At 36.7% G+C, this 16,709-nt stretch overlaps 1 protein-coding gene across 8 annotated transcripts in view; it reads right to left on the reverse strand.

Annotated features, from left to right (window-relative positions):
* Positions 1 to 16,709, reverse strand: part of nhsl1a (NHS-like 1a) — a 52,563-nt gene that overhangs the window by 15,425 nt on the left and 20,429 nt on the right. For 4 of the 8 annotated variants that reach the window (XM_056266336.1, XM_056266337.1, XM_056266338.1 and 1 more), the window contains exon 2: positions 779 to 931. In XM_056266336.1, the coding sequence (XP_056122311.1) occupies positions 779 to 931 (153 nt within the window). Of the gene's footprint in view, positions 1 to 778; positions 932 to 2,699; positions 3,056 to 12,312; positions 12,627 to 16,709 lie in introns of those variants that run through there. The other 4 variants (XM_056266335.1, XM_056266342.1, XM_056266339.1 and 1 more) reach the window with 3 other exon arrangements.

The raw sequence follows: 16,709 nt of genomic DNA on the forward strand, positions 1-16,709 counted from the left end.
CCTGCTGCCCCCGCTGGGGCCAAGACAGCTCACAAACACACCGGTACATTAGCATTCCAGAACACCTCAGAGGACTAGTTATTTAGGCAACAACAAGGTCAAATGAAGGAAATTAAGAAGAGTCATGAAAGTAAAATGTATCTGGTTTCCAGATACAAAAGGAAGTGATGTTGTTCTCTAGTATAGGATAATATACCAAAGTGCAGCAGAAGGTCAAATGATGATGACATTATGCCATTAGGCTCTACAGGAGCTGGTTCAGGAAAATCCCTGTGGGGAGTTAATTGATCCAAAGTAACATAAACCAAAAACAAGACAAAGATATAAAACCAGGAAGTTTCAGAAACAACATGAAACACAATTCACAATCCATCCTACGATCCAATCAATTCCCGAAGGAAGAAATCAAATCCTTCCCTACATTTTTCTCATTCCAGAAGCCGTTTTACTATCTTGGATATATGCCACAATAAGGAAGAAAAGACTATGGCAACTTTAAAATGAGTAATAGTTTAATTTTATATATAATAATTTCTAAAAATAAATGTAACTTTCTGCACAGTGGTAATGTTATCGTCATTATAAGCAATGGTCTGTAACAGAAATCAGGTATTCTGCTGGAGGGCATTTTGCATTAGCTGATTATATGGAGCAATTATGAATCTTCTATGGGATTTCTATTTAAATAACTAATCATGTGTTGTAATGTTCAGAATATTATAAATGTGTTTTACATTTGAAAAAAAAAAAGGAAAGTACTGTGTTTTTTGTCCCTGACCTCTGAGGACTGTTTTCAGGTTGACTTTGGCCTGGCGGTGAAGGTCTTCGACACAGGCTGGTCTGGACCCTGGCAGGAAGACATTCTCCTGTTGGTGCCAGGGGGCTGTGTAGTGCACCGACCACTTGCTCTCCTCATCGAGACTGGACACGGCTAGAGGGAAAAGAAACAAGGACACATTCAAATTTGAAATGTTTGAAGGAAGAAGATCAGTTGTTTGTGTAAAAAATCTACAACAATCCTATTTAGGATTATAAGACTGGAAGATGTGAAAAGATTTACAGTGTTTTTCTCCTAAATAACTGATGGCAGACAATAGATTAAAGCAGACTATGCATTTTTGTTGCTCTACCCTCTATATAGGCTGGAAAGACCGGCTTTGACCAAACTTCCATGATGGTCCAGGTTGGTTTATGCTGGTTAGTGCTGGTTTACCATGACCAGCAAGGTCTTTGTGGTGAAGCTACAGTATTTGACCAAGATGCCCGTTTGGGGACACAACATATGTGACCAGGAATGCATGTCTCTTCCACAGCATAATCCAAAATAACATTGTCTTTTAGAACTATTTAGGGGTGCATATACAGTACCCAGCCACTGTACACTTAACACTCACTTACAGTTAATCTTTAAAAAATGCTACATTTCTATAAATAAATCTCAATATAAAAATCCATCTTCATACTTTCAATTATAATGATACCCAAGTTCACTTTTTTAAGTTTTGTGTATTTTACTTTTATTGATATATTTTACACAACAAAATAGTACAGAATTTTACTATTGGTCATACCAATAAAACAATTATTGGCTTATCGGTATTAGCCAGATAAAATTTAGAAAATTAGTCAAATTGGTTTTAACTAATCAACTCAGATGTCAGCAGAAGGAAATACAATTCAAACAGAAAGAAAAACAGCCATTGGGCACATGAGATAGATTTGGGAGCTGAAGTCATGTGAGGATTCTTAGGCTCCATCAGAGAGAACACAAGAAAAACTGCACGAGGGGCCGGGCCAATCAAACACTTCTGCACCACTGCGTCTAAAGACACTGGAGACATACATGTCTCCGGCTGGTGCCTTGACAACCCAGATTAAACGATCAATTATCCCAAGTTCCTCTGGGTAAGATTAACCAGGTCATCCTTATCAATGCATTTCTTTCCATACAAAAAAGTATGCCAGTGATTATAGATTATTCACAATCAGTTTCCTCTGCAAGAGGTCATGGGAGAGTACTAGGTCATGAGCTCAAAACACATGGAGATAGATTTCACTAGTCCACCAAAAAGTCAATGGCTCTGTTGGAAAATACCCCAAGGCTAATTCAAATGTGTAAATACAGTAAGTACAGTATTAGTGTAATCTAATCTTAACTGTACAGTTTTTACAGTAATATAATTCATAACAATAATTCAAGTCAAGTCACCTTTATTTATATAGTGCTTTATACAATACAGATTGTTTCAAAGCAGCTTTACAGTGATAACGGGAAAATCCATTTTCGGCTGTACAGCAACTCTAAAAGAAAATAGTGTCATTGTTCAGCTGAAGTCATATGGACATTACAATCCTATATAATTTAATTGAAATATATCTCTCTAAATTGAATTGTAATAATTTGCATCGTTTGGTGAACACTAAAGGTAGAATATAAAAAAAATGAACAAAACAGGGCATCAGAGCTTTACATCACCAATAAAAATCATTCAAAGTTGCAGAACAAGGTCACTATAAAGAGACTGATGCCCCACTATAAAAAGAAACTCGCAAGCAAATGTAGCACAGCGCTCTGAATCAGATACATGCAAACACAGCAGCAGTGATGAATAACCCCACACCCAAAACTACTTCGGTCTACTTGACCTTGAGCTGCACGAGTGATAAGAGAAACCCAAAACATGATTTGAGGAGCTTACCCTTCTTTTTGAAGTACTTAATGACAGATTTAAGAGTAGTCCCGATGAACACCATTGTGACGGGCGATCGATCCCCTGAGAGATACGTGCATAAGGATGTATTAGTCCACCATTGGAGTGAGTGAGTGTGAAGAGGAAGAGAAAGGAGGGAAAAACGGCACTACCCATACGACACTCTCTTTTTACTCATTTTACGCTGACTGGCACAGCATGCAACACTCCCCCTCCTCTTCTATCTCTCCCTTTCTCTATCACTCTCTCTCACACACATTTGCCCACCCTAGACGATATTCAGTTGCTGTTTGAGTCATTCTCTCTCTCTCTCTCTTCGTCCGGCTATCAATTGTGAGTCTCCCCTCCCCTCCTTGTGTCTCTAGCTATAGTGCATGTCTCTCTGTCGCATTGCATAGGTTTAAGGCTCTCTCACCTTGCCTTGCTGTGGAGGTATAACCGACTTGGATCCATGCCATACACTATGGATCACTGACTATTGTGTTTCTCTACACCGCTGCAGCGCCTGCCACTCCTCCTTTTGCTCTGTCCTTTTTTTCTTTTGAGCTGGGGGGCCCAGGACGAGTTTGAAAAGGATCCTAGCGCATTCAGCAGAGATTAAGGTGGTGGTTACCCACCCAGCTCCTTTTTAGGGGCTCACTGCTGCAGTATTTCATTAGTTGAAGCAAGTGTGATTTCTTTCTCTCTCTCGCTATCCTTTTTTTGAATGGCCACTCAGCATTTTCTCACATGAGGTTGGTCAGAACTACATATAGATTCAGTTCACACATCATGTTTTCGATATCACTTTAAGTCTATGACATTGTCATTAATCTTTGGGGCAGAGAAGACATAGGCTGCGTCCGAAATCGCATACTCTCTTGAGTAGGTACTTTTTCTGAATAAGTAATTACTTCACGAACGCTAAAAATGTTATGTTCTATATAGTATGAATGTAATCCGGACGCACTACATTCGCAATGGTGTCATTCTCATGTGACCTTACAGCGTCAGTTGCGTCGCTTCACCTCCATTCATAAATACTCTCCTGTGGCCTCATGGGATAGTAGTGTCCATCGTATGCACACGTCTGAATCTCGTTGAAAAAATTATGTCATCCAGGTACTTTTTACCTATACTCTTTTATGAGTACTGTGAATTTGGACATACATATATTGTCATTTTTCGCCCATACTGTAAAACGTTTTTTTATGATTTGTTATCGCAACGTTTTATCTTTTGTCAAATCAACTTGGATAATGAATGTGGTTCAGATAACATATTTTAAGTGTCTTTTTATCAAAACAATCTCCTTTATTGTATTAACTAAAATTTTTAATTTAAATGAACTCAAAATTTTAAGGCAACCAGAAAACTTACTTTTTTGAAGTTAAACCAACAGTCATTTTTTTACAGTGTATTGTACAGTATATATAGTGGGGAAGTATGCGATTTCAGACCTTCAAGTTTGGTTTCTTGTGCAAAGGAGATTTTGACCTCATATTTACCAATGCTGGTGTGCCAATCAGTGATGCTGTAAATTAGAGCCCTCTGTTCACCATAGCACACTAAGATGACACACAGATGGCCATGATGCATTGACACTGATCCAACTTACCCACCATTATATAGAGCATGACGACCACTCAGTAGCACAGCAAATGTCTGTCCCGGTTTTTATGCACTTTATGGATAAGAATTGAGTACAAAAATCTGAAGCATTCTGTAACAGTTTGTAAGAGTGACTTTACAGCAGTGGTAAAACATTTAATTGCCCACTTAGCTAATAAACAGATTTGGTAGTTACCACTAATGTCAAATTCAATTCTACTGAAAGCCTTGTCAATAGATGATAAACCATTTTTAATTCCGGGCGAATTGTCGTGTAAATATTGTGCGAAATGTATTTTAAAATAGCAGCATTATAATGCTGTAATGCAATTTTAATGATTCTCTCAACAATTACTAGTTAACAGTTCCATGAATGATTCTTAGAATACTTTTGAAATTAAATAAATAAAACAATGCAATTCAATTGCCATCTGAGATGATTTTAATAATTAGGCTAATAAATTTAAAACAATTCTTGCAAATGGTGTATTAAAGTTGCAATGAAACAGAAGTAATGACAGGTCTTTTTTATGTATTATGAAATACATCTGACTTAAACAGATCATCGGTTGTTAACTGGATGAAGGCAGAACAGCTGAATTATGTGAGCTTGCATTGGATTGAAAGAAAGGGGTGGGTTTCAATTTCTCCAGAAGATCATGACATTTTGATAAAAAAATTACAAGGTATTTTTTAAATGCACAGATTAATTGTTCTCAATAAGTCATTACTTGCATTTAGTAATGAATTTTCATTTCATTCTGATTTTAACAGACATTTAATAACCTTTCACAGTTTTTTAGGGGCATCAGGTCTTTACGTCTTAACTGCATATTAAACAGTACAAAATAATAATTAAAAAATGTGGTAAAATATTTTATTTTTAAAAAAGGCCTCTTTAACTACATGTTGTCATATCAGCAAACAAACTAAGTCTTAAATACAATATAACAGAAAGCTGTAAGTTGTACATGTTTGATTAACAAAAAAAGACCTGGCCATCAGTTAAGAGTTATTTATTCGGGAATCATTAATGTTGCAGTAGCAATTGAATAGTATAACACTGTCAGAGTATTTTAATAAAATGTTCCATCCGCATTAAGAATAATGTGTCTGAGAGAAGCGTTAACTGAACCATCATTTGGTTCTGATATTTAAGAGAAAAAAATTAATAAATTCTCAGTTCCCTGCACTAGTAGTAACTGATCCTAGAGCTGCTTCGCTTGTCTTTTTCATGGTTAATGTTGTGTATTCCGTTGGCTCACCCTGGCTCAGCTAAAGGGCACACTCATAATGAGATTGGGAAACAGCCCCCTAAAATGCTAAAAACGTTATGCCTGACTGATCCTATTGTGTTTAATGGTTTCCAGCACTACCAGTCCTGAAACACACAAACTCATATACACACACATAAACTATAGCACTTCTCCTTTCCATGGCCCAGACAAGACATTAACTAAAGAATACAAACCTCTCCATGTAAAGCAGCTGGAGGGCCAAAAGAAATGCCCATTAAACACTAGCCTGAAAAGATCAACAACAGCTAAACTAATATACCCCTATATAATGCAATATTGTTGTTCACTCACCACATACTCAAAGAACATATGGAAAACTGCATGCAGAAAACAACTCTTAATGACCTGCACCGATATACAAATATAGTCCAGTTGTGGTTTTAATGCTGCATTTGTGCTGATACAATAGAAATGAATAGGACCATAATGAGACAGAATGGGGATTCTAAACAAAACTCCAGCAGTGTGTGGACTCCCTCAAAGACATCTCAGCTATTGTGTGTCGCTGTGTGAAAATGCCAGACAGACGGAAAAACGTAATATACTACAAAAGACAGGAAGGAAACAGACAAAGCACTTGAACTTTAATGAGGAATGGGTTTGTAGACAGGCTTTGCCTTGAATGTATAATGTATATGTACAAAATCTAGTTCAAATGTGCAAGGGCGTTATGCACCTGTAACACTGTGAAAGTTTGTCCAATATATCTGTTATCTGCTTGAAAATTTAAATGTACATATTGGTGCATCCCTATTTAAAATCAATTTACCGCATGATGCTTTTGCAGATCAGCAGTGCAAGATCCCCAGTATTTGCAATAACTATTAAATCTTGAATCAGAATCTTCCCTGATTAAACAGCCTTAACAAATGCAAATAAATATTCACCGCAATCACTCTCATATTCATGTATTCATAAGCGAGATAATAGTTGTTGAAAAGCTTAGTCTGTTCTATCACCTTTAATCAAAGCAGCCATCCCACTACCTACGTTCCCTTCATAGTGAACAAAAACATGGCTGATTAGAGCGAATCCAGAAATGAGTCCCCTAGCAACAGTAGAGGAAAGAGATACTTCAGTGATTAAGCGAGTCACGTGAGTGCCCACACCTGCACAACAGCCCTTATCATTCGTCCTGCACGCTACGGTCCACACAATGGACCCACTCAGTCCAGTGTCTGCAGGTTAACAGCCTCTGCCCACATTTCACTGGCAAAAACAAGCATGCAGGACAATTAGACAGAATTAAACTGAGTATGTGAGCATTGATCACAATGTAAAAATGTTACTTCTAAAAATGCTGATGCTTCATGAAACTGGTATTAACATATTTTATGAATCAGCAATCACTGCATGATGTCATCTAGTGTCATGTTACAAGATGGTCAAAAAAAAGAAAGAAAGAAAATATACCATAATGCTCACTGTTCATGAGCAACTGACACAGACAAGTGTGTAATGTGTAATATTATTTTTCTACGTTTTTCATCTAGTGGGTGAAAAAAGAAAAATCATAGACTTGCACTAAGCTGTAGATTTGAAGGAAAAGACAGTATCTGTAGAAAAAGAGATAGCTGAGAGACATTACAAAAAAGAAAATAAACAAAAAAACTAAGTAAGAAAAGTGTTTGTAGCATAGGGACAAAAATAGCATACAAAGTTGCACCCTAGTAACTGCGTAGCAACGATCTGAAAACCACTGAGAACACCTTATCAGCTGCAGAAATAGCCCTGGCAAGCACCTAGTATTGTGCTAATGGAGTTTATTTTACAGTTTAAGTGCTTTTTTCCTCAGAAAGGCTGTTACATTTAAATTTTGCCTCTAAACTGCAAAATAGCTGATATATTTGCATGGCCAAACATTGCTAGATTTCTTCATAAACATCAAACAGTTAGGCTAATGGACTACATTACTTGGTGGAAGAACTGATTATAGTGATTATCATCATTAATACATTCCATTTATCATATTGCTCTTGCCACCAACTTACTGCTTTATTTATGGGTGAGTGCCTATATGATCATCTAAATACAATAATATTATCTACTAACATTCATGATAATTACAAAGTACACATGGCAACAAAATCTAAACAATAAAAAGATTGTATGTATGGTAAAACAGAGTAAACAAAATAAAAAGATATGCAAGAGAATCCGAGTCTGACTGCAAGTCTTTCTCTGGTTATTACACACATAAAAGCCTGTGCCTGACTCTTACATGACCTGGTTATGGTTGCTTGGGTAGCTGTGTGTGAATTTGGTGATACAATCCATCAAGGGCTTACAAGAGCACTACATTCTAAATCAACAAGACCCACACACAATTTGCCTGAGTGGGGCATGTGAAGAGGAACTGCTGATTTTACAAGGGCACTTGATGTGTAAATGCTTCTTTACATGTTTCTATGGAAAGCAATACATTAACTGACTTGCAAGTCAAGCATCCAAAATTTCCTTTGCTGATTAAAGACAATGTAAAGATATGTCATCTACTGAACTAAGCATGGCGTCTGTGATCATTTGATGGCAAGAAGGTCAGCGTCAGCTCACTGCAGAGCCACAGGTTCACCTCTAGCTGTAAGTGTGATCAGCACACTGGCTCAGAACGTAAAGAAACTCTTAGCTCAGCACAAAGCAAACCAGCCCCAATAAAAGCCTAACTACACACACAACATGCTCATAAAACACCATCACCATTCAAGCAAGACGGACCAATCATTCTTTCACAATACATAAACATTAAGTTGCCTTATTAAGGATGCACTTTATACCGCATCTGATCGGGGTTTTTTTAACTTGATTTTTACATTGTCCGAGGAAAATGTGAGTGGTGCTTAGCTGTGAAAAACTTGATTTTTGTGTGTTCTCGTGTGATGTCTAGGGTATTCTGGGTGATTTTTATGATGTTACTATATGATTTCTTTTGTCATATGAACCCCCTAATCAGTGTAAAGGAAATGCATGGAGGCAAAAGGGTGATTTTAAGTAATATTAATCTTTATATTAATATATACAGAATTTTGAGTAAGTATAATTTCGATTATATTAATTAATCGATTCGACAGCACTAATATATATATATATATACACACACACACAATATTTACACATGTATTATAAACATATTATTGACAACATGGATATATACAAACATGAATAGAATATACATGTGTTTAGACTGACAATGATCTTTCTTTCTATGGATCACCCAAATTATTGTGGTGAACAATACAGTATTTCTCTCCTTTAGAGAACAGCGAAGAAGAACAGACATTCAGATTTCTAAGTGAGGAGCATTCAAATATTACAAAAGTCAGACCCAGACACTGGCCTGATAAATAATACAGCAGTTAGCCACTCTGTCTGCTCAGACATATGTGGCATATTGATCTGTAACATGACTGCCCCAGCATCGGCTACAAAGTGTGCCAATATCTGTGTCAGAAAACTGGGCCAGCTCCAGCACAATGAGAAATATGATCCTCTATAGCACATCAGCAGAGACTACTGAGCCCATATTGGGATTTGGGATGGTATTTTTACTACCTGGCATAAAGAAACCATTCTCTGCTATACTCATCTCATTGAATACTAAATATGGTGATTCATGTTTTTATTTTATTTTTTATGAATAGCTGTATTTATTACAAAATCTGAGTTTTGTAGTGGCCATTTTTTATGAGCCATATTGGCAAGTCAAAATCAAAATTTGTGGACACTGCATGTGCAGACATGAGAGACAATGTGGGACTTTTCCCCAAACATCCCAGACTTATCAACGTTTTGATCTTAGATGTTTTGCATTTGAAGTCATTTTATAGAAATGATACATTCCTGATAAATTCCTCAGTGACACACTTCTCAATTAGGCTTCAAACAAACTATTTGGCTTGACTAATCATCACTGGTTTGTATAGACAGAGCAGCCAATCAGAGACTGCCATAAGCTACAGCCAATCAGAGTGACTGTTCACATTTATATCTTTATGATGAAATAGAAATCAAGTAAAACCACACACACAGTTTTCCATGTTTTATGGGGACTTCCCAAAGACGTAATGGTTTTTGTAATGTACTATAACTGTATATTATATCCCCTTACACTAACCGTATATGCAATCATCATAGGGTCATGTGATACTGAAGACTGGAATAATGACTGCTGAAAATTCTTCTGAAAAGTTTTTTTTTTTTTTTTTTTTTATCTTACTGACCACCAACTTTTGGACGGTAGTGTAAATTAATTAATTTTTTTATTTTTATTTTAGCTTGAAAGCCTAAGTGTCTATTCACTTCCATTGTATGGAAGACAGCAATCTGCAGAAATACTCGATTTGTGTTCCACAGTGAGGGCGAGGGTGAAATCATTTTCATTTTTGGGTGAACAGAGGTCCGAATCCTTTCTTATTACTTCAGGAAAAAATAATTAACATTCAAATTGAAAATAAATAATGACACTGAATAGTTGAAGAATCTGCAATGTAAAAGAATTGTGCCATCTTGTGGCACAACATAGTATCTCAGCCTTTAATGGACTAACAATGGAGAATAGAGGAGGGAAGGGAGGGGCTCTTGGGAAAACGATGATGACAAAAACATAACACTAGGAAGTAAAGTTCACTGTAGGCCTACTGTTGTATTGACATTCATGGAGAAAGAGGTGTGCGTGATTGTGTGTGCGAGTCATGTACGTGCTTCCCTGAGCAGCTGTGTGTAGCACAAAGCCTATTTAAAAAGTAATTACCTTAATTAGACCGCATTAGAAGTGTTTACCACACCGTATGGACTGTAGGCCACCTCGCTAAATAAGTGCGTGCTAAACTAGTACGCGTCTGAAGAGAAGCTGAATCCAACAAAGCATTTTAAAACAAATGGATGCCTCAACACAAATACAAACCATCATTATAATACAAGGACATTTGATTTGATAATAAATATAGACAGTATTTACAATCATATTTTTGCTTTAATAACAGTAGTGCCTGGATTTTGTGAACTTCACAAGTTTGTGTGATACCTGATCATGGTCTCCAGCATGATTTGAGAATTATTCAAAGAGCATCAAGAACTGAATTTTGATTGGAGTGGACTGTATAGGTCACATATGGTTTTTCAGAGACATCTGTCTCCACATCTGATGTAAGGAGCAGCTTGCCTGGATTGCATTGCATGATATTTTAACACGGTCCAAAGAAATCAGCTATGTTGTCTGCCAAGAACCTGAGGCTTAGTCCACATTACACACTCTTCTCTCAAATGTAAGGCCCAAACCAAAACTCTGCTCTAAACAAGCCTCTGGATTAATATTACATGCAAAATGTACATATTTAGTTCTGGATAAGTCTTTTAAATAACTGGGTTTAATCTGAGCGAATTGGCCCACTGATAAAACTAGCTTCTGGGAAATCAGACAACTTTGTTACGGCTGCAGAAGTACAGTGTGTATTTAGTTTGTAATTACAGTAAGAGGTATTTCTGTACAGGGTACAGTAAATGCAGATTGCAAATGTATCAAAGAATCACAAATTTTAAGTAAATTGTTCATCTGTAAAATCTGTCATCGTGTACTCGCTCATGTCAAAACTTCGAAATATCTTTTTAATGGAATTACAATGAATGATGACAGAAGCTTTCAATCTTCAAAAGGACACAAACGCATCATAAAAGTGGTATTGTAAACTATGTTCCAAGTTAAACGAAAACTTTGTGTGAAAAACAGACAAACAATTATGTTGTTAATCACTGAAAAACTTCATGAGATGCCTGATTCAGTGTTGTTTTTGTTACCTAAAACTATTACAATTTTATTTTGTTAATGCTGAATGCTGAAATAACATTTAAATATTAGATAAAAAACTGGAATTGTTGGCATGGTAGCTAATAAATTAAGTTAAAGCTGAGGCACTAAAATGACTACAAACAACAACAAAACTAATAAAACGTACAAAAGCACATATCAAAATTACTAAAACTTCATGAATATTGACATTTATATCGAAAATCTATAAAGAAAAGCTAATTCAAAATAAACACTAGCCTATAATAAAAGATAAATCATACTAAAATATCACTGGCCTGATTCATGAAAGAATCATTCTTTTGAGTCAGATCATTTTGACTTTACTGGTGCTTTTGACATTGCAGTCATATGGAAGTGTCAGTATATTTTCCAACATCTTTCCGTTTGTATTCCTCTGAAGAAAGAAGTCATACAGGTTTATAATGACATGAGGGTGAGTAAATGATGACCAAAGGGAAATATCCCTTTAAACTCAAGACAGCTAAAAGACAACTTAAATTGTTTGAAAGAACTTCTCTTCGAACATTCCTGTATTCTCCTCACCAGATTATCTACAAATCTCTCTTTAGTTCAGTAACACTTGCTGTTATTGTGTATCCCAGCACTAGTCTTGTCATGGCCTGCCTCATACCAGACTTCAGACACCAACCTTCAAACTGGCCAACACATTAAACTATACTTTAATCACTGCGCTTCAACTACTCACCACCAAAAACCTGTCAAAACCCATCAGAGTTTCAAGGGACTAGTTCTTAAGTTTTAACACCTGTTAATACCACCAGCTATTCTTTGTTGTGACAACAGAAATTATAAAGTGAGAGAATTAATCATTGAGCACCAGCTTTTGCATTTAAGCTGCAAAACAAAAGCTCCTCTGATGAACAAAAGCAAACTAGATTTTAAGTGCTACCTCTCAAGTCGTTGCGCGGCGGGCTGAAGGTGTAGTTGGGCTGGCCCTGCAGTGTGGCGCTCTTTCGAGCCGGTGGACCTGCCCAGGATTTGGGCGCCCATAGGGCGTCCTGCTGCTGGTGAATTTTGGAGGTGAGGAGTCTGCGGCGAAGGCTGCCCTCCGTCTTGGGCTGGAGGTTCAGTTTACGAGTATATAGAGGAAGAAGTTCATCTTCGTCCTCGTAGTAGGTCCTATTCCAGCATTTCACAGCTGGTTCGGTGGAGAGACAGTCTACGTATGCAATCATCCTGTGCTTGACAAAAGTATCTCAACTATCGTCCCCAGCTTGGGACGTTCAACCACAGGTTCCCACATCCATCCTTTTCATACAACTAGGTGTCCGGAGAAACCACTACAAATATTAAGTCTCCAAAAGTCACTAATCATGCCAGAGTTGGTAAATATCTGTAAGAGTAAATCTGAGTTCACCATAAACAAAAGGATCAAAGGTTCGTCACAAGAATCGGAGAAAACACGTCTAGTGTTGTCCTCTCACTAACTACCTAAAGCATTAGACTGAGGGAATACTTCACTACTCAAGTTAGCTTGCCTTATCTAATCTGTAAACCAGGATTATCCCTTCACATCAAGTGCTGCTGAAGGCAGGCTTTGTACTACATATGGTCACCTGAGAGAAGGTGGTACAACTCAAAACATTCACTTTAAAGTCCCCATGAAATGAAAATGATAGCACCATATCGCGCATCATATGCACGAGTCGGCGCATACCAGAAAACGTATCCATTTGAATTCTGCACAGAATGCTATATTTTAAAGCGATATCGAGGAGATTAGGAGAAACGGTTCGAAATTAGTAGGAAACTGCGGCTTTACTGAGCTCAACTACTCTGGCCGAGATGTGATATAAACGAAACGCTATTGGCTGTTTTTTTTAAAGGGGAGGAGCTGAACGATATGTTCCGCCCTGTCTTCTTGTTTCAGTGGAAATTACATCAACAAATTGAAAATGCTGTGTGTTTCAAGGCACTTGAAATGTAGAAATGCCATGGTTGAGCAGATGAGGAGGGTTGTAAACACTATATTTCCCATTGACTTCAACTGTAACTACAAAGCACATATGCTGTCTATGTTTTATGCATTTGCTTGATAATTATACTAACCTGTTTGCGGTTTTAGAATAAAATATTTAAAATTTAGTCGAGGGAAGAGGTTAATGCGGGTTGGCATAAAATAAGTATTAATATAATTCTTTAATTTAAAATAATATTTCAAAATAAGTGCAATTTTGTGTTACAAGCCACCCCAACCTTTGTGTCATGTAATTTATAGGTTCACTATGTAAGTTTTGTGTTCAGAATTAACTAAATTTAAATAATGAGTAAATACATCATTAATCCTTCTTCCAAACGTGTTTTTGTCTTACCCTGATTCACTATGGTAAGCCTAAGTGTTTATATTTTAGAAACTGCATACATATGTAACTCGTCATATCCATAAATAGAGAAAATGTTCATTGTCACAACGAGCAAAAAAGATTGACATGAGGACATTAAATCTCAAACCTCTGCAGAATCACCTGTTTTGAAAAAAAAACAGGTGCATATAAATGTAAGAAATCAAAGTTTCAGATTAATAAATAAATAGCAAGAAATAATTAAAATAGCTAATAAATGATCAGCACTAGTCTTTCCTATCTTCTTAAAACCATCTGGAGTCACTTGCACAGCTGTTTGAGTAGAAAACATGAGAATTAGAGAGGGAGTGAAATACAGTATGACCAACAGATAGTCAGACAGAAAGGGTATTGTACTTGGTTATCTCTAGCAAATGCAACTGTCTAAGTCCAGATAATTTGTTGAGCCCCAGGATGGGTGAAAACTCTGGGGCTGGAAAATGATCCGTCACCCAAATAGATCAACAAAACACTCCTATATTGTATTTCAGCACTTTGAATGGACAAGCTGTATATAATATAATCATGCATATTATCGTGATGAGATCTGATTAAACTCCATCCGTGGTCTAGGCTAATCCAAACCCTTGAGCTCAATTCTTTGGATGACCGCCAAAGGCGAGAACTGGACCAGATGAGAATTCCTGCAGTGGCGGTTCTAGCCCATTTCAACTGGGGGGGCCAAGCTGGGGCCAGTTGTACTGTTAGAGGGGCCAGTTACATTTAGACCTTATTGTTGTCATATCATTTTCTGCACTCCTGCAGGCATTAACAGGCAAAATACCGTGTTTATAATCATTCAACAATGTATTTGCATTTCCATTATATTTTTACATTTGCATTACATATTCAGTATTAGTCACAGTAACTGTAATAGACATGATGTCCTTCTTTCTCTTCATTTTGAGAACTATAGAGCAAAAGCAATGGGGACCAAGAAGCTTATTAATTCATTTACTGAAAATAACTGACTTGATATGTCTAACCGTTTACAGGGTTCCTGCACACTTTTTAAAGTCAAATTTAAGGCTTTTTAAGACCTAAAGAAATCAAAATTAATACCGTACATTAGGGCTGTGCAATATTGACAAAAATATATTTCAATATTTTCAACATTTTGTTAATAATTAGATAATATTTTACTGATTGTGTTTTTGTGCTGGTGCCATGGCTGGTTTAGGCCTGTTGTTGACAGCTGACTCACGAAGATATTAATATTTTTCATATTCTATGCAGTGGTCAGGGTTAGGGTTAGGGTTAGGGTTATTTCTGTCACAGCAGTGACAGAAATAAATTTTTTTAATTAAGGGGCAATATTTGCCACCTTAAATTGATTTCCAGGGGCATTTTCACCTATATATGGACATTTTTTCTAAACTTATTTAGAGTTATGCATCACCTTTTATGTCAAATACTAACGTTCAAATTATACAGTAATTATACTTATTTATACAATAATACTTAATTATGCAATAATTATACAGTACCACTGTTACCAGTCAAATTAATTAATTCAATCAAAATCCATCTTTGCAGTGCAGAGGTGACACAGAAGTGGCATTAATATATTTACACTCCATTTACAATTGCATAAATAAAGCTATGAGATTTTTTTAAAATCAATATTTAAATATGAAATTATTTCTAATTTTAACGTTTTAATTAAAGGATACTTTAAATATGAAACTAAAACCGCCAGTAGGTGGCGGCAAGTCCCTGTAAGAGGGATTCATTCATTCAAACGATTTGTTCAAACGGCCGATTTATTCGGGAAAGAACAAGTGATTCGTTCAAAACGCGGATTTCAGTCAATAAATCATCGCTGTGTTGCATTGAGACTCTGCTACGGTTTCATTATGAAATTCTAGTCGGCGAAATAAAGGGAAAACAAACAATATTGTGTCTAAAAAGTAACTCCCAATGTTAACTTATTGTTAATTTAACTGTTGTATAACATAAATATCACAGTTGCAATTGTGCACGGGAAAACGGCACTCTTGCTGATGTGATATTCTAATATAAGAACATAATATGATATAAATATAAGACAAAAACTAATTTGGGGACATAGCCTATATGAACTGCACACAGCAGTGAAAGGACGATAGACAAATGCTATGTCAGCTCAAAGTGCCTCGTAGGCTACATAGTTAAAACAACGATTACAATATCATAATAGACAATACACATCGCACACCCCATACGCACATAAAGAATGAACTTACAACTGAACTGACATTTACCAACTTTCTTCTTCTCTCCTCTCTCGCGTGCAGGAGACAGGCGTTATTCTGCCGCGATTCCCGCGAATGTGATGCGAATTGTCACGTGAAAATGCAAATCCACAAAGATAGAAAAATAAAAAATAATACGCATACAACGATAGCAAAAAACAGTTTTGTAAAAATTATTTCAAACTCCACATTTAGGGGGGCCACAAGGGGGGCCAAGCTTTTTGTCACAGGGGCACGGGCCCCCCTGGCCCCCCCTCTAGAACCGCCACTGAATTCCTGCAACCAGAATCTGTCATGCCAAGAGCTTAGACTTACATACTACCACCACGCTGGCCCAAAGAGAGCTTTTCACAGAAACACTATCACATCCACATAAATGTAGGCCTATCGTTTAACATGCCTGGCAGGAAATTTTGCATAAATGTCCGTCCTGGGCTCTGTGTTAACCTAAATGAGTAACACGCACATTTCAATGAGGTTTACGCTGTGACGTGGAGACTTTTCACAAGAAGTAAAGTATGTGTTTGTGAGGTCTGCAAAGCATCTGGATCCACTTAATTGAATGAACAGTTATCAAGCATTTGTGAAGATGCAGTGCAAAATTGTTAAGCTTAGAGATACCAGAGTTTCAGAAATCTAGTACTTTTTGTGACAGAAGAAATATGAAACGGCAGGACGTTTATACATTTTTGTGTACATTATGAATAAGA

The sequence above is a fragment of the Rhinichthys klamathensis genome, unplaced genomic scaffold, assembly GCF_029890125.1.
Source record: "Rhinichthys klamathensis goyatoka isolate OS25496 unplaced genomic scaffold, OSU_Roscu_1.1 h1tg000247l_1, whole genome shotgun sequence".
NCBI lineage: Eukaryota > Metazoa > Chordata > Actinopteri > Cypriniformes > Leuciscidae > Rhinichthys > Rhinichthys klamathensis.